This window comes from Lepisosteus oculatus, chromosome 11, assembly GCF_040954835.1.
Source record: "Lepisosteus oculatus isolate fLepOcu1 chromosome 11, fLepOcu1.hap2, whole genome shotgun sequence".
Taxonomy (NCBI): domain Eukaryota; kingdom Metazoa; phylum Chordata; class Actinopteri; order Semionotiformes; family Lepisosteidae; genus Lepisosteus; species Lepisosteus oculatus.
In genome coordinates, this window is record NC_090706.1 from 15723847 (window position 1) to 15741989 (window position 18143).

The 18143-nt window shown below is 41.1% G+C and overlaps 1 protein-coding gene across 1 annotated transcript in view; it reads left to right on the plus strand.

Annotated features, from left to right (window-relative positions):
• The window catches only part of LOC138241852 (3',5'-cyclic-AMP phosphodiesterase 4B-like), a 50126-nt gene extending 31983 nt beyond the window's left edge, over window positions 1-18143 (plus strand). The window contains exon 5 of the mRNA XM_069195798.1: window positions 18028-18143. Coding sequence (XP_069051899.1) covers window positions 18028-18037 — 10 coding nt within the window. The 3' untranslated portion in view covers window positions 18038-18143. The remainder of the gene's footprint in view (window positions 1-18027) is intronic.

Consider the following 18143-nt stretch of genomic DNA (forward strand, 5'->3'; position numbering starts at 1 on the left):
ATACGATGTTTATTGGGCATACATCAGAGTCACAGCAAAACTGTTTGGCCATCTTCATTTTGAATATTGTTATCTTCCAGTTGATTTCCAGTTTTAAAATATCCACTATAATACCTGTTCCTAAATCTTCAAACGACTACAGACCAGTTGCTCTGACTTCGGTGGCTATGAAAGCCTTTGAGCGTCTGGTGCTTAAGCACCTCAAGCACTATACATCTTCCCTGCCGGATCCTCATCAGTTTGCCTACAGGACCAACAGGTCTGTTGAGGACACCGTCAACCTGGCTCTCCATTGTATACTCCAGCATTTGGAGAAGCCAAATTTCAATGGCCGCATCCTTTTTTGGGATTTCAGCTCAACATTCAATATCATTAATCCACATAAATTATGCAGTAAACTGATGGACTTGAACATCAACCCTGCTATGTGTCGTTGGATTCTGGACTTTTTAACACATCACCAACAGACTCTCAGGGTGAATAACAGGACATCTTGCCCTCTGACTCTCAGCTCAGGTGCTCCCAAAGGCTGTGTCCTATCCCCATGGCTCTTTTCCCTTTTCACAAACATCCTCACATTTCAGGATGACTCTGTCAAGATTTTCAAATATGCAGATGACGCTACCACTTTTGGCCTCATCTCAAATAATGATGAGACTTGTTATTGAAAGCAGATTGACTTGGGAACAGCCTGGTGTCTGCACAACGACTTTCTACTCAATGCTTCTAAAACCAGGGAAATCATCATCGACTTCCGATGGATCCAGAACACATAACTTCCAGCTTTCATTAATGATCTTTCTATAGAGACCACAAACTCTTTTACATTTCTGGGTACATATATAAACAGTGATCTTAAATGGAGTACCAACACTGACCACAATGTCAAGAAAGCACAGCAGAGGATGTTTTTTCTTTGGCAACTCAAAAAACACTGAGTGAACCGGCAACCCCTCCTTCAATCCAAAGTGATCTGACAACCTCTATTACAGTCTGGTATTGGAGCTTGGATAACTACTCAAAAGGCAAACTGAAAAGGATTGTGTGCAAAGTTGCAATGGTTGTTGGCTGTGAACTCCCTTCTATCTCCTCTCTGCTCAAGCTGCACCTCCAATCGTGCCAAGAAATTCATCTCAGACCCCTTTACCAGCTCATAATCTCTTTCAGCTTTTCCCTTCTGGAATACATTTCAAATCCTTCCTCTCAAGGACTGCCTGCTTCAACCTCAGCTTCTTTCCCACTGCCATACGAACTCTGAATTAACGTTGAACTATGCAATGTATCAAAAGCTGATTGGCTAGATGGGTAAGTGAGTCAGGGCAGCCAGTCTGCCTTGCTTCATTTTACCCATGTGGGCACAGGGGCTCTCCCTGTGAGGCAATGTGTAAAGACAGGTTGAAAATTTGAAATTAGTGTTACAACCTCGACTTCGTGCAATCCCTCAGCAGTCCCCTTAAGAAGGCGTGGAACTTGCCCAAACAGCTAACCAATCACCTTACCTGTTCACCACCACACCTCCAGCTCTACCATATTTCAGGAACTTGTGGCACAATGCTCACTGCTCAGTGTTGGGTTTTACCTGCTCAGAGCTTCACCCTGCGTTTCTGGTTTGTGTCTTTTGTACTTTGATTGACTTCTGACTCAGCATTTTTTTACTACGATTTGTGAATTTCGGCTCATGGTTTTGGCGTCTAGGTTATTTACCTGCTTCGTTCCCTGAACTCTTTGGCTTGTACCTTGACTACGGTTTGTGGATTACGGATTTCGGCTTTTGCTTTGGTGAACTCCCTAAACCTTTTCCCGGTGGACTCTTTTCAGGACTTCAGCCCAGGATCCTCCTAACCTCGAACCACATGCCCCCACAGCTGAGCATAACGATTGGGTGGTTTTGTAAATAAAGGAAAGGCCATACCAGAACTAGAAGAGCTCATTGAGCCAGAGATCATCCTGTTTTCTGTAGCGTTAAGCAGACTAGTGAGCATGTGACCCTCCCCAGGACATCACAGAGGGATGACCCCTCCTACCAGTGCTGGTCCCCAGTTGTACAGCTGGGTGGACTGGAGCACCTGGGTTGAAGTACCTACCTCAAGATACAACTACAGTATGTGTAGAAGGGACTCAAACTCACAACCTGTCAGTCATTAGTCCAATAGCTAACCCACAGTGCTATGCTTCCCCAACGTGTTTGGTACAGTATATATATATAAAAAAAAATTCTGATTCTGAAATAAAAAGACTGACTTTAGTTCTTCTAACCTTATTTCAAGATAGTTCAAGTGGGTAGCTGCATCAGCATGCGTAGTCTGCAAAGAACAAGTAATAGGTTTATCCCAGGCTGAAAAGAGAAGAGAGAAAACACAACGTTTTGGCTGTGAAGCCTTCTTCAGGTATGAGAAAGACCTGAAGAAGGCTTCACAGTCAAAACGTTGTGTTTTCTCTCTTCTCTTTTCAGCATGGGATAAACCTATTACTTTTCCTTAGTTCAAGATTCCCACTTCAAAGGAATGTTATGAAGATAATATACAGAATGTTTGCTTACTTATCCAGGTATTAAACACTTTGCAATTATGCAATATTTTTAATGTAATTGTTCTATTACTAATAAAAATAAAATAAAAAATGGAACTGTACATTGGGCTAATGTCTTGGTACCCATTGTAGAAGTAAGGCCCTGCAGTTTGTGTAATCTCTTCTAATCTCTCATTTCCACTGGCTGATGGATTCGGACAACTGTTGAAAAAGGGCATTGATTCACCCTGTGCTCACTGGTGCCCTGCAGGGGCATTTAGGGTAATTCATTCCGAAGCAGAACTTTGTCATCTTCTCCCGATGTTGCTTTTTTATGTTAATCTGGAAAGATTATATTAAAGAAATCCATTACTGTGTAAAAAAATGATGTCATTTTTGGAAGCTTCTACTTTTTAAAATATTTCTTTGTTTTTGCAAGCGAGGGAGCTAAATTTGAATCATTTATTTATGGTGGAGTGTACTATAAAATGATCCAGAAAATCAGAGATGGTTTGAATTCTTCCACCTGCAAATGAGAGAAAAGGACTCAAGGAATTTAAGATCCTTTTATAATTTCAAAGTTGTGGTTTTAATTATTTAATTTAATGTTTCTGTCAGCATTTTCAATAGCTTAGCAGATACTGTTACAAAGCGTCTTTCCTGGATTATTTTTAACAGCCCTATGCAGACGACACAATCCAGAAGGGAGTGAACACACAGGGGGGAGACGAGGAACTGGGCTGGTAGAGGAACTGGTGGGGCATGACGAATGTGCTCCAGCAGGCGTGGTCCAGGCGAACAGTCCAAAAGGGAGTCCAAAGGGAGGTCAAGTGCAGAAAAAGGTCCAGAGCTGGGTGATAAATCCAAGACGAACGAAACAAAGTTAAAAACCGGAGTGGGATCCGGCGAAGGGTCGGGGAGGAAAAAGGGGGGAACGGAACCAGGCGCTCCAGGTCCCGGGTTCGGCTGGTTCAGGAGACGAATGCCACCCGAGCCGCAGACATAGGGCGACTCTGTGATAGGCGAGCCTCCGGGCGTGCGTGTTCCAATGCAGAGAGAGCGTCTGGCTTTTAAAGGTGGGCTGGAACAGGGAGCAGGTGCACAAAATCAACTAAAGAATTGATTTGTAGTTGGAAACGAGCCGGAGCGCCCTTAAGGGACTACAATCGTGACAGATACAATATCTCAGCATTCAAGCAGTCCCCTGTATAAATTGCCCCACTATATGATGTTTTTCATTGTATGTTGGTAAACTCAAAAATTCCTGGTGCTTACATATTTTTTTAAGGCACTTAAAAACAGCAGTGTAGATGGTTTGTAGATTATTTTGTTATGGAAATGAAAAAAATATTGTGAAGGGCAAAATCTAACATTAAAAATAATTATTTTTGTAGGCAATGCTGTTGCACATTACTTAGATTATGAATTGTTATTCCCCAGCATTAATGTTGAGTTCTTACTGCCCATAGTACATAGCTCATCCAATCAGTGGATCCAGATGTGATCGCCAACTTTATGTTTAATTATGTCTGATGTGTGATACATGAACAGTGTGTGGAAAAATCTACCCTGAATGGCTTTGATGGTTTCAATGAGACAAAAATTTGAAAGTAGCTGGTGAAGCTATTTTTATTTAGATTTTTTTTGTGGGTTATAGGTACATTAACTGTATATACTGTACCTGTGTCTGAACTGTATGTTGGTAATGTACGGGAAGCTAATTACATTATTCCTTATGGATATTGATTTCACTGTAATTTGCATGATTTAGAACATTACCTGGACTTATAATGGGGCCCTCTGTAATGGATTTGGGCAGCTACAAGTGAAATATACACTCATTCTAATTTATGGTCCCTAACCAGACTCCATTCCATTAATTAAGCCTCCAGCCTAGAGTACATTGTTCTTATGGAGAAAGATTCACCATTATACAGTACGTTGTTTCGTGATTTTCTGTTCCCTGTCTCCGAAGTACTGTATATCCGAGACCACCTACATTACAAGTTCAGTGCTCAGTTTTTAGCTGGGCTTAGAAGCTGGTTGCTAAATGATGGCCTTAGTTCAGGTGGTGTGTTATTACTTTAAGAGATTGCTCACTGTGAAAAAGACATAAGGTACTTTATATCAGTTGGAAACTGATTGATAATGAAACTCAAGTATCCTTTACAAATGTCATTGCTTCAATCTGATCTGAGAGTGAGCTAGTACCCTGTATGTGATCATAATGGCTTTAATTATAATACCAGTAGGGATTCATGATTCCAAAGCCGATTAAAAAAAAGAGGAAAAAACTATATATGGTTGCAGAAATCAGCCTTGACATTGTTGGAAAGATGAAGTGAATTCTCGCAGGAAACCAAATTTTGGGGAAGCGCTCTCTAAGTGATCAGACGTATAGCAGGGGGAGATTAGGCCGCTCACAGCTCTCCTCTGGGAAAAGAGAGCGATTTAAAAAGCTCAGCTACCGCGACAAGCAGGCACTTTTTTCCCCATTTCAGCTCATCTTGTCAGCAAGTGGTACGCCTGGAGTTGCCGGGCTATCTGTTGTCAACATAAAGAAAATATCTACATCAGTAGGAGATCTGTGAAAGCTTTGTGGGCTAAATTTAGAGTCATGTTTTTTATCGTTTATATCTCCACCCTTTCTTGAACCGCCAATTAAGTTAATACTCGGCTCCCTGACAGGGAAGAAAACGTACCTCTGACACGCCCACGTGCTGAAAGTAGACATCTACGGAAGCAGATCAGTGGGCTACAGTGAAGCGTTAAATTCATTTTCATGTAATATGAAATCAGAGAGAAAATAGTATAGAATTTCGCTGTGGTTACTGCAGTTGGCAGGCTGAGATTGTGATAAAACAGTTTGTCCACAGGGTGAGAGGGATCTTGATTCCAAGTGTGCACTCATGTGGTCATGCATCAACACCTTGCACTGTGCTGCTTCAGATAACATGATTTATGATGGAAGTCGGCCAAACGCAAATGTAGACAAGGTATTAATGCCTGTAAACTGTACTCTCTCTAGGCCATTAACCGCCTAATGAAAGATGCAGTCACACAACGCTTTTAAGAATGAAAATACAGCAAGTTTAATCTCAAAATGGAAATAAATCCAATTCTGCTGGGTCAGAATCCTGTAATCCTGTTAATAGCTAGTTAAATCCATACATTGATCCAAATTGCCAAGGCTTATCCGAGCTTCAGGGTGTGATATGGACCTCCCAGTCCATCAAAGGGTGACCCCTACAATGCCCGTGCCTATTCATTCCACTGAGGAGACTGGAGGAACTGGGAAGGATAACCACGCCGAAGGACATGAGAAGCAGAATCTGAGAGGAGACTCAACACTGCAGCCCTCTGGTCAGGAGTCCAGAGCCCTGACCATTACCATTACCCCCACCACCCCCTCAAATGCTTGTAAACCTCATAATAATTATATTTATAGAAAACCCTGACACCTCCCAAAACACACACACGCATCCAGAAGGAAATAACATTTCTGCAAAATAGGCAATGAAATAGGAAATTAATACGTAGCCTGTGCTAATTTGCAAATCATAGGCTGGTATCAATGAGACAGAATGATGGAATGATTGTGACCTGGTCCCGCGCCACAGCTGAAATGTGATTGAACGCGTTTGTTTTTCAGATGTGGGCTTTATGTGACGTGAAGTGACAAGGGTCTCTTTCATGAGCACAGCCATTTGTTTTCTTTTCCTTTTTAATCCTTTGTGTGTGAGTCCTGGGCAGCACACTAGTTTTTGTTCTGTTTTTTCCTGGATTATTTTTAACATAATAGTTTTTAGTACCATAGATAATGTGCTCTTCTTCAAGTGCACCTTGACGTTCATCGACATGGAAAAATGTCTGTGTAGCACATCTGCATGTGTGTGCTCAGGGCTCTATTCCACTGTCCCTCCGCAGGAGGCAGTGAGCTACCAGACTGTTGTCTTTCTTAGGCTTATTGATCCAAGCTGCAGCAGTTCTTCTTTACCGTTGTGGTTTGACCTTGTGTTTTTCTTTTCTCAACGCAAATGTCACTGGCCATTAAGAAAGCTATGAAAATGGACATTAAACTGTTATAGCTTCTAACCATATGACAGGAGAAGGTTAATGTGGTAAATATACACAACAATTTCCCATGCCTTTTTAAGCCTGCAGGTCCCTGTAAATTTGTGTTTGCTCACCACTGCGTCCAATGCCTGAGATCATGGCTTATATTACTGTACAGTTCTTTTGTCGTGATTTTGCTCTGGTATACTTTACTGTGTTTATACTAAGATACGCAGGAAACATAATAGTGCATTTACTGTTTAATTTCCTCTTGGTTTAATTTCCTTTTGGTTTTATTGAATTGTTCCTTGTGAAAGAGAGATGCTCATGTGACCTTGGGGTTCAGATCCCTGCTGGGCTATTGACTCTGTGCCCTTCTGGCCCCTGTGAGTCAAGTCGTCTGATGCTGATACATCCAGGACTCCTCCACCCACCTTTGGCACAGATCTGGGGGTGAAAGAGCCATTCATCACCATTGTTGATTTGCATCACTGCTTGACCTGTCACCCTAACACCAGCAGAAGTCAATAAACTTAAAGGACTCTGTGTGTGCTGTGTCAGCCCTGAGAGCCCTGAAATCTGTGTGCTTAAGCATCTTAAATCGTCTCAATCTGTCATTCAGAGAGTTTGTTTGTCTTTTTAATCGGCCCAATAAGCCATTAAATCTTCCTTTAGACCAGGATGGCCCATCGTTAATCTGTGTCTGTCTATGTGCAAAGTGGTGCTTTGCATTATCACATGTACGCTCATCATCCTATTTTAGTTATAATGAAGATTTTAAGGGCTGTTAGCATACTGAGAAGTCCTTGACGTTATCCCTAATTTTGTTCTAGACACTTTGAATGATCAGAGATATATCTCCCCAGATTCTACCTCCGCCCACCAAGAGTGTAAAATCTGCAGAAAGTGAAAAGCAAGCTTGCTGACCAAAAAAATAAATCTGTGCAGCAGGAATATGTTACTGTTGTTTTTTTTTGGTTTTGTATACTTTACAATTCAGAGTGTATAAAGTCACAGATGAGAAAATTCCAGTGCCTACAGACAAATTTAGTTTTTAGTTTTTAGGACTCGCTTCATTTATAGATGTGTCTCTCTTATGCCTAAATAAGTATGAGAGAGGAGTGAGAAGGGGGTGGTCTAAGTTTCTCTCTTTGTAATGTGAGATAATTATATTTTGATGGAAGAACACAGTGGGTGTCTTGCAAAGGATGGGCTTCATTGTAACATCTCACATTGTGCAGTACTTTCTGAATTGAATTTTTAATGACATTTTATAAAGCCCCTTTGCACTCTAATACACCAGTTCTCGGTACAGTACAGGCATCCTCTTTCCGTTGTATTGTAATGTTTTATTGAAACCAATATCATGACTTCCTCCAAAGTAGTGGATGTCACGGACGTCCGAAGGGACAAACCGTGGGGAGCAGGAGAGCAGAAAAAGACCCATATGCGTAGCGGCGAGACGGGAAAAAGGCCCGGGCTCATTAGTGCCGTTCAGGAATGCCGTATAGAAACCTATGCCCTCAGGGAGCGGACGTGGGGCGCCCTGGTGCTAGGCGGGTCTCAGGACATCCGAACCTCACTGCTGTGCGAGGACAGAGTGCAAGACCCAGAAATATATAGCCCAAGGGAAAGAGAGGGACAGGAAGGACAGCAGACCGGAAACTAGGGACAGGACAGAGAAGGAGCGCCCTCTGGCTGCAGAGGGCGTGACAGTGGATGGATGAGATCGCTTAGCTCAGATCACTTAGCTTAGATGGGTAGAATTGCCTCTTCTTCGTTTATATGCTTACATTCTTATGCTCACCCATTGGAAGGCTGAAGGTTTTCCTTCAGCCTTCAAATCCTTCATAATCAGGAATCAAACTGGTCTGGCTCTCATAAACATGAAATATGCTTGGACATTTTCAGACTGCTTCTTAGTGTTTTGCATGCCCTTTTTTCCACAAACACATGGTAGTGGCATTCTGTAAGTGAAGTCTCTTACTAGTTCTCAGTATATCCCCTTGTCTCTACCTCTCTACAGTAAACTAGATTAGAAACTCTGAACCCATAGCCTCCTTCCCTTTCCACCCACACACGGATGTATATACTGTACCTCTGCCAGAAAATCTCTTAAGGATGAATGTCTTGAAAATTTAGATATTTTGGATAAACAGCTTTAAAATTTCAACAGCTTTTGCACTTGGTTTTTAACAACAACAAAAAATCCTTTCTGAAAGATGGTCATTGTTCGTCAGCAATTCCATGGGTGTCTTTCTGGCAGTGTGCGGAAAGGGGTAGGGTTAACAAAAGGCTCAGTTGGCATCCCTGAACGTGACTGTAACACCAAGACTCCCCTCCTGATGATCTGACAGATCTGCCCCATCCTATTGATGGACAAGATGAGCTCCAAAAAAAGCTCACTGCAAAAGCAGTGAAATTGAACTTCTGTCACTGAAACTCCTGTTAAAATTGTCATAGTTTGGAAAATTCACACAACACTACATTCAGAATGTCCAAAAATAACATTTCAATTAAGAACTTAAATTAGACTTATCATTCAGCTTTACACATTCTCTGTGCAGTTAGGAATGATTTCCAAAAGCAATAAAACAAAATGGAAGTAAATGTGCGTCATATTGGTATTTAACTACTAAAATGAAGTTTTTACCATAATATTTATGGTAATTACATAGTAATTAAGTCTTTGAGTAATGAAGAGTTACTGGGAAATTCTTCCGTGCTTCATTTTACTTTAAAAATACAGATAGAAAAGGTTTGGTGCTGTGCATCTTCACAAGAAGGATGTAATCATAGATCTGCGGGAATACTGCGTCATTTTAATCCTTTGTTCCTTTCCATCTGGGAAGAACCTGGCAGGGCTATAATTCCTTGTACCATGTGATGAGAAAGTCCATCAGTTCATTGAGGTACTAATTCTAGTTCTTTTTTTGAGTTTGTTTAAAAATAATTTTTGAGATAACAGTTTTTGTTTTGTTTGCAAATCTGATGAAGTGGTAGATTTAGGGGTGCTGTAAAACAGCACATTTTCTGTCTGTCTCATTTCTTTATCTATGCAAAAAAGGGACTTGCAGCATTGTGCTGTAGTCTGTAGGACCGCATTATAATATCTTATTTGCTAGTATTTCTAATATTGAATTACTTTTGTAATTATCATTATGCTATTTTTAAAAGACTTAACATTTGATTTGCATATTCTTTGAAATTGGAGTTTTATATTATTTTATCAGAAAAGTCTGAGCAATTCATGATTATAATTATCTTCAGAGTAATTACAACATACGAGGAAATGGAATTACAGAATGGCATTTACTGTATAGAGGGGGGATTCAGTCTCAGTGTAAGTGATGTTCTGTTCCTCGTATTAGCTTTATTCATGGCTTACTGGGAAGGTGCAGGTGTTTCACTCTGTCTTTAGAAATCAGGAATGGAGTGACTCCTGCAGCAGAGCTCTGAGAGACACAGCTGCTTCCTGTAGCCGACATAAACTCTTTGTCACGATTGTAGTCCCTCCTCCTTAAGGGCGCTCCGGCTCTTTCACTTCTGAGTTGATTTTGTGCACCTGCCCCCAGTTCCAGCCTCCTATTCAGCCCACCTTAAAAGTCAGACGCTCACTCTGTTCTGGGCTCTGCATTGGTTCCTGTACCAGGCGAGTCCAGGACCTGTAGCTCCTGGTCCTGTTCCCCCCGACCCTCCACCGGATCTCACTCCAGTTTTTAATCCCGTTTGTCTTTGTCTCTGATGGACCACCAGGCTCTGGACATTTGCCTCATCTTCGATTTCCCTTTGGACTCCCTTTAGGACAGTTTGCCTTGGATTCACCCCCCAGAACACCTGCGCGCCCTGGACATGCCCCCTGTTTTCATTCCCGACTCCTGCATGCCTTTTTCCCCGTGTTTTCCTCACTCTACCCTGGATTGTGTCGTCTTCATAGGGTCCGGAATGAATGCCTTCGTAACACTCTTATTCTTATGTGCTCAGACACCACATGCTCTGAGATTCACTTCAGATACAGTCTCACAGTCTGAGGTGTGCAGAGGTAAAGTGTGGTTTGTCCTAGGCTAGGGGTCATCAGCCCTGATAATGGGAATCCACACACCTGAGCTGTCCAATAATTGAACTTTTACAAGACCTAACAATAGAATGAATTTGAACTGATTGTTTTTTGTTCCTAACTATGTAGGAGGTATCCTTTTAGCTATTCCTTTTCCATTTGCTGCTAGCCTCATCGATGAGTCCCTGATTTCAGGTCCTACAGGCTTGAAGACTGCTGCTGTCACACCTATATTAAAAAAAACTGGCCTAGACTCACAGGTACATAACTGCTGTACTACGTCAAAGTTTTTTTCTCACGAAAATTATGGAACTGGCAGTGACAGCTCAATTACAGTTTCATCTGCATGTAATGAGCTCTGAACCTTCCCATTCAGGGGGCGTATAACTGAAGCTGTGCTTTATAAGGTAATTATTTGCTGGTGGCTTCTGACTCTGAGTTATTCTGACTTATATTTTTCTTCTTAAGTGTAACTTTAACTGTTTACCATCAGTCACAGCATAGTACTGGGGCAGATGGGAATCTTTCTTGGAATTACTAGTACTTTCCTTTGTTAGTTATGCTCCCTTTAGGCTAATAGAAGCCCATCCCTTAATCTTTGCTGTTTTAGATCTGATTGTCTCACTTACCAAGGTTGTTCCACAGGGTCTGTGCCGGTAGCTTATTTAGTAATGATATGTTGCTTCTTAGCCAGTTTTGGTCAGATGACCCTCGTGTTTACCAAATCAATTAATACTGTAACGCTTACGGCCGACAAGCAGTGTGTGTAAGAGCCGGCGTACCAGAGCGGGTGACGTCACCGCCCTTCCCTGTGATAGCAGGACCACAGCTACTGGGCTGGGGAGAGATCTCTCTTTAGCTCACGGGGCTAGGTCGCTGCAGAGAAACGCGGAAGTCCCGGGTTCGAGCCTCCAGTCGGGATGGGGCCGACCAGATGCGGCAAGGGCGCCCGCCTGAGCCCCCGTTGCGTTACATTGGTGTCAGAAGTGGGGCGGGATAGCCCTTCGCCGGGGACGGCGATTTAAGCGGGGGAGAGTGTAACGCTTACGGCCGACAAGCACTGTGTGTAAGAGCCGGCGTACCAGAGCGGGTGACGTCACCACCCTTCCCTGTGATAGCAGGACCACAGCTACTGGGCTGTGGAGAGATCTCTCTTTAGCTCACGGGGCTAGGTCGCTGCAGAGAGACGCGGAAGTCCCGGGTTCGAGCCCCGGACGGTGCAGGGGCCGACCAGATGCGGCAAGGGCGCCCGCCTGAGCCCCCGTTGCGTTACAATACTGATCTAGTGTCTGCACTTTACAGGTGTCTGTCTGAAATTAACATATGAACGCAACACTCTTAAGCTGAACATTGACAAGGGTGAAGTTATGGTCATAGGCTCCCAACATCAGCTTTGCAAAGAGGATGACTTCAGTATTGCTGTATTTTTTTAAATTTACCATGTTTGCTAAATGTCTGTACATGAGCTGGCACGCTGCATTTTAAATTATTTTTTTCAACAATATTTGAATATTTCAACATTTCAACAAGCTCTTTCTGGGATATACAAGAAATCAATACAAAGCAAAGAAATCACCATTGACAAATGTGTATTGCACTTACAAAATTGGTAAATAATCTTTCAGAAGCAAAGCACTAATTATGTCTGACGAACTGACAAATGAGTAAGTCAGTAAATGAAAAGTGGTGACTTCTGCTCAAACCTAGGACTTAGGGAGGACTCAAAATGTCTTGAATGGCCTAAACCAATATTGCAATGGGTTGTTATTACCAAAAAGACTAAACCTTTTAAGTTATTACAGACCTACTTGGGGTCCATGAAATGCATTTAGTAATATACATGCTTTTTAAGCTTCACACTGCTTGGCCTTCAGAACTCGTAAGCTCCAGGCACCATGCAGGCAGTTCCCAGTAGATTTCTCCCGGACCCCCCCAAGGATAAAACCCTGTGTTCTCTAATGGATAGTTCTATGCAGTTGAATGGGTGGTGAATGCTTTGCATAGGGCTGCCCATTCGGCCTATTAAATATGAATAAACTGACTACACTGTCGTCATTGCTGTTTAAATTAATTTTTCCTCCATTACATGAGAAAGAAGAGAGGGGTTGCATAACCTGGTACATCACAGTAGGCAATGGACTTCAGGGCACACATACAAGACCATGGCTTTGTCTTTTCTAATGGACAGCCTTTGGATTTATGGAATAGTCTGTTATTTTAATTAACCTAGCAAACAACTGACTGTTTGCTTTAATTTCTTTCTACAGAATTATATCTCAAGTATTTGTAGATAACACTACTATTTATTTTTGTAAAAAATGTGTAAACATTAATGATCGTGAGATTCAATTTGCCTTTTTAGAGTGTGTTATTTCTCCTGAACACTGACTCACCTTGACAGATGAAGTGAATCGTGTCGGTCTGGCATAATCAGCACTTGTGCTCAGCCTGTGCAAATACTCTGCATCAGTCACCTGCTAAATGAAGAAATTATGCTGAAATAACCCACAACTAGCTCATTAAATGCAACTTTACAAGAAAATGTTGTGAATAATTTGTCTTTTGTGCTTGCAGTCTGACTTGCAGGCATGGATCTATACTGAGGCTGTAGCAAAATGGAAACAAACAAATGAGGAAAGATTCTAAGGTTCTCTGTGTTTTTTACAATCGTGACTGGATCTGTGTTGCACTGATGGATCAGAGCAGCACACCCTTTAAGAAAGAGAACATGCTTGGTCTCTGAATTTGCTTTGTACCCTTCACGTTGACGGATGGAAGGAGAACCGACATTTGGCAGTGCGCGTGTCGCTGCCGTTTGTCTGATTTGTGGAGTCTGGAGGTGGGCCAGGAGCGAGCTCGATAAAACAATAAGTTCGGTATCAGCAGACAGCAGCCCCAGGGTGCTGAAGTTAGGGCTGTCAAGGGTAGCGGTCTCTCAGCAGCACGGTTAAAGAGACATGCACCAGTAAAAGCTTCTGATTCCCAGCCATCTTCTGTATTCAACGGCGGAGACATTGTGCTTTCTTGCTTGTTTCTGAGCCATCCTATTTCACTCACTACTAATCTCACCCACACTAATTCCGAACACGAGCATTAAAAGCGAGAACAAGTTGATTTTAATGTATTGCTTGCTAGCAGCTAGATGATCCCAGGAACTCATCCAGCCATTTTCGGAGGGAATCCCAGAATGGAGTCAGCTGAAGTAACAAGGCTAGACAGTTTGTGCTAAACATTCATGTCTCTTTGTGTAAAATGCCATATATTCTCAGTTATAAACGTGCTTGCACTCATTTTCTGTAATAACATTTTTAGCAGTAACCTTGTGAATACTATCAAATGCAGATAGTCTAGATGCTGTGTTACACATTATGTACATAACATACAGAAACTGGAAGAAAGTCCGTCCAATTTAAGGTCCTTTTACAGCATTGTTTTTTCAATTTTTAGTATTTGCAGTCCAAACAAATAGACAATATCTCTATTTATTTTTATAAAAATACAAATGTTTATATATCTATCACATAAAAATGAACTATGGCAATTGACAAATCTGGGCAATACAAATATACTAACTTTTTAAAATACTGTTTTACAAACAAATAAAAATAGATTCTAAAAAAGAAAAATATCAAGACTGTTGTTTTCGGAGTCAGTAAGATGAATTTAAAGCTGCCTTTTTTTCTCAGCCTCAGTTGCGGAATAGTGCATCTGCAGCTTCATTTATATTCAGCTTAGTATGAGTCATTGATTTATCTTTCAGTTTTTTTCTTTTTCTTGAAATAAATGGAAAAAAATACAAATACTCCTTTATCTGTTGGGTCTCAATGCAAATCATAAGCCCTAGTTAGATTTTATTTGTTCTTCAGTGTTAGCTAGGAAAGGGAAGTGATATGCTTCTTCCTGTCCTCTGTCCTCCTAGGGCAACATTAGCTACACTTTTTTGCCACTGTGTGACAGATAATGACAGTGACTGCTATTTGTGCCACAGATCTGCACCAATAATAGTGGCTGTGCTCTGGGCTGTTGTGGCCATCATTTTTATTTTCATTTCTTCACATTTTTATCTTCACACGTTATTCTTCAGTTATAAGTTTATTCTCAGTATAAGTTTGAGTGTGGTGGTTTATCAGGTCAGACAGCTAGGGTTCGACACAGGCAGTCTCTGCCAGCACCACAGCAGATAACTACTCTTTCTCCCCCCTCACCCCTCATTGAACTGGGGTTGTGGGACCCCTGAGTGTCTTTAGAAACAGTCCTAAGAAGCCTTACTTTAGGAGGTAGGTGTAAAAAAGTATCAAATCTGGAATCACAGATTTTATTAAGTCAGCTGGTGTTGATTTGAAGATTCCTGTAGGCAGTGACTTGTCCAAAATTCCGTAAAAATCCTAAAGTACAGGACAAGCTGATAACGAGGAACCCAGGAGCACGCATATGTGTTTATGTGATTTAAAAGTTTGTGGTTTACCGTAATAAAAGGACAGTAAAGCGTAGTGAAGCATGTAGAGTTACGGTAAATCAAAATGGGAAGTGTTAAGAATTGTGTAGGAACTGTGCATTTACACAAACATAGGGAACTGAAAATGCATATGCTATGGTGAACGTTCTTAGGCCTGCCTGCACATGCACCTCATTGAGGTCTGTGAAGTACAGGTTGTTATAAAAATAAAATTCTTTATCCTTTGAGGAACAAGAAAACTTTCCTATTCTCTTGAGGATCAAGAAAACCATGTTCTAAAATGAGGATTGAATTTATACTAAGGCAGGAACAAATATTTAGAAAAGATCTCTGTGTTGACATTTCCAAAGGATAAATAATAAAATAAATAGAACCTGCCTGTATCCCCTGTCTGTGCTGGTGTATACAAAGTGCAGAGCCACCCCCGGGTTTGTCAAGATGTGAATTTAAGACAATTAGCCACGTTTGTTCTGAGCTTGCTTTTCTGTGCGATGCATTGAGGGCTTTCATGAAATCACTTCTGCTCCCTCCCCTCCTGGCTTCCATGGTTTGGCTGTTACTGTGTGTGCTTTCCCTGGTGTGCGACACAAGATGCTTGGAACAACATTCCATTCGTTTTTTGATGTTTCCCTTCTTCATGAGCATCATCAAAAAATTTAGAATGTGCTCCTTTCAAAATTAACTGAAGGGGATTCTCTCAAGCTGAGACGTGAATTCAACTGATTGCTTGAGTTCCCTGCCTTATTGATGTGGAAGAAAGGAGAGATTCAGGAGGAAATGGAGATGGTCAACTGGAAGAGACTGACAGATATTTCACAAATGCAAGTTGGGTGATTTGCCTTAAAGCCCAGTGTTTTTGGATCCAGTTGCATGGAGGACTGACTGGCTGCCTGATTGTTCAACTCTTGGGTTCCTTATGATAAACCAGGACTGATTCACACTCATCATCTCACCATCTGTGAATTACAAATAGCTTCCAGCAGACAACAGTATGATTATTTTCTCTTTCTATGTTGATAACAGCCTGGGTAAGGTTTCCTTTCCACAGATGTGGGATTTTCGAGACTACGAAGGTTTAATCATTGTTGCAACTACAAGTATATATTTTAATATAATGATCCAAGTGCTAGGTGCAAATATATACAGTATGTCTGAGTGTGGTATTTCAAGTAATGTTCTTCCTGTGAATGTATCAGCTGCAAAATAGATTTACCCACTGACACGTACCCATCTTTGTTTGATCTGTCAGTGCGGGATGTAGGCTAACCACAACTATTGCATGGTCAGCCCAAAGTATTGAAATTGCAGTTCTCTCAAGTTGCTCTAACATCTCTTTGTCGTTACAACAACATCAATAGAAGCAATGATTGTAAAGGTCATGGTACGTATAACTATTATTACTAGCTGCAGCCATATTTTTACAATCATAACTTTGGTTTTAAGGTAGATAAATGTTAATTACTGAAGCTCTTAAACCAAGGTTTTTTTTATCTTATAAATAGTTTTACAAAAGTTGCCCTGGGGTATTTTACTACCTGTGCAAATTCCCAATGACAAAAGCTGGAGTTACCCCTGTGCCCATGAGAGTGGGCTTCATCCTGCACACAAGTACACAACACAGCAACAGTTTTTATTGTTTCAGTTCCTTTCTCTCTGGTCTTGTACTCTCCTGCTTTGTGTGTGAGCTGCATCTTCACAAATCCTTAAATAAACACATGCAGTAAATGCTATAGCAGTGACTTAAATCATGGTGAAAAAAATTGGAACATATACTGTATGGCAGAAATCCCATTGTAAACTAACACTAGACTATGTTGATAAAGGAACTACATTTCTTTAGTCTTAGTCTATGAGGAGACTTCATACAAGTATTTAAAGTCCTGAGAAGTCTTGAAAAGGTCAAGCCAGTGCAAAACTTCAGGTGCAAAGGTGCAACTAGGACACAAATGGAAACTAAGAGATAGTGTTTTCAGGACTATAATCAGGAAGTGCTTCTTTACACAGAGGGTTGTGGTTGCCTGGAACAAAATGCCCAGTGATAATGTTCAAGCAGATTTCCTGGTATCTTTCAAGAAAAAGCTGAATAAAATCCTGGTATCTTTCAAGAAACCGCTTGAATCTACCACAGAAAATCTAGTACTGAAATGAGCAAGATGGCTCAATTGACCTTTTTCTGGAATGTAACTTTTCTCATGTTCTGATTAAGGAAACAAAAGCAAAACTTAATTCTGTATTCTGGATGTGTCAATGTACATCTCCCCTTCATTGCTTAACCACAAAATTGAGCCATGGCTCTGAATTTCTAATCCCATTGACTGAGAAGTATAACAAATGAGTCTGCATTTTTGTTTTATGTCATTTCTGATTAGTCTGAAATTTCCAATACATTCATATTGTATGCAAGTGGACTTTTTTATGAGAAGTGAGTACCAGATTTTTTTAACCAAACAATTAAAATGCTTCTAAAATGCCGCTTGCCCAGATAATTATTAGAAAAAGAACAACGATGAATTATTCAGTTAAGACTAAGGAATATTTTATGTATTTTCTCAGGCAACTGAAAAATGTCTGATTCCGCCCCATCAGCTGTAGAAACAGAGAGAGCCCAGGGAATACTGTGATTAAAAATACAAATTATATCCTTTTATTCATTTTGCCTATGACTCAATATGTTTAATTTAGTTTCTGACCTTTTTTCAATAATTGATTGTTAGTCTTTGTGTCCTGGGCAGATAGGTTAGTACAGATAATTCCACTGGTGATAAAATGTAATTTCACCTTATTGAAACCAGATCCTGTATGTCATTTTTGTATCCTACTTCGACTGGTAAGGAATATATAAATGCACCAGTTTGAACCTCTGAACATAAGAGAGATTATAAACGAGAGGTGCCATTCGTCCCATCTGGCCCGTGTGATAGTAAATAATCGATTCAATGATCTCATCCAGCTGTTTCTAGAAAGAAGCTGCAGGAAATCTGGCTCCATGAGGACCGAAGTTGCCTGTCCCTGCTTAGAACAAGGTCCCAGCTCAGCTGCACAGGGGTTGCAGTTGCAAGACACATA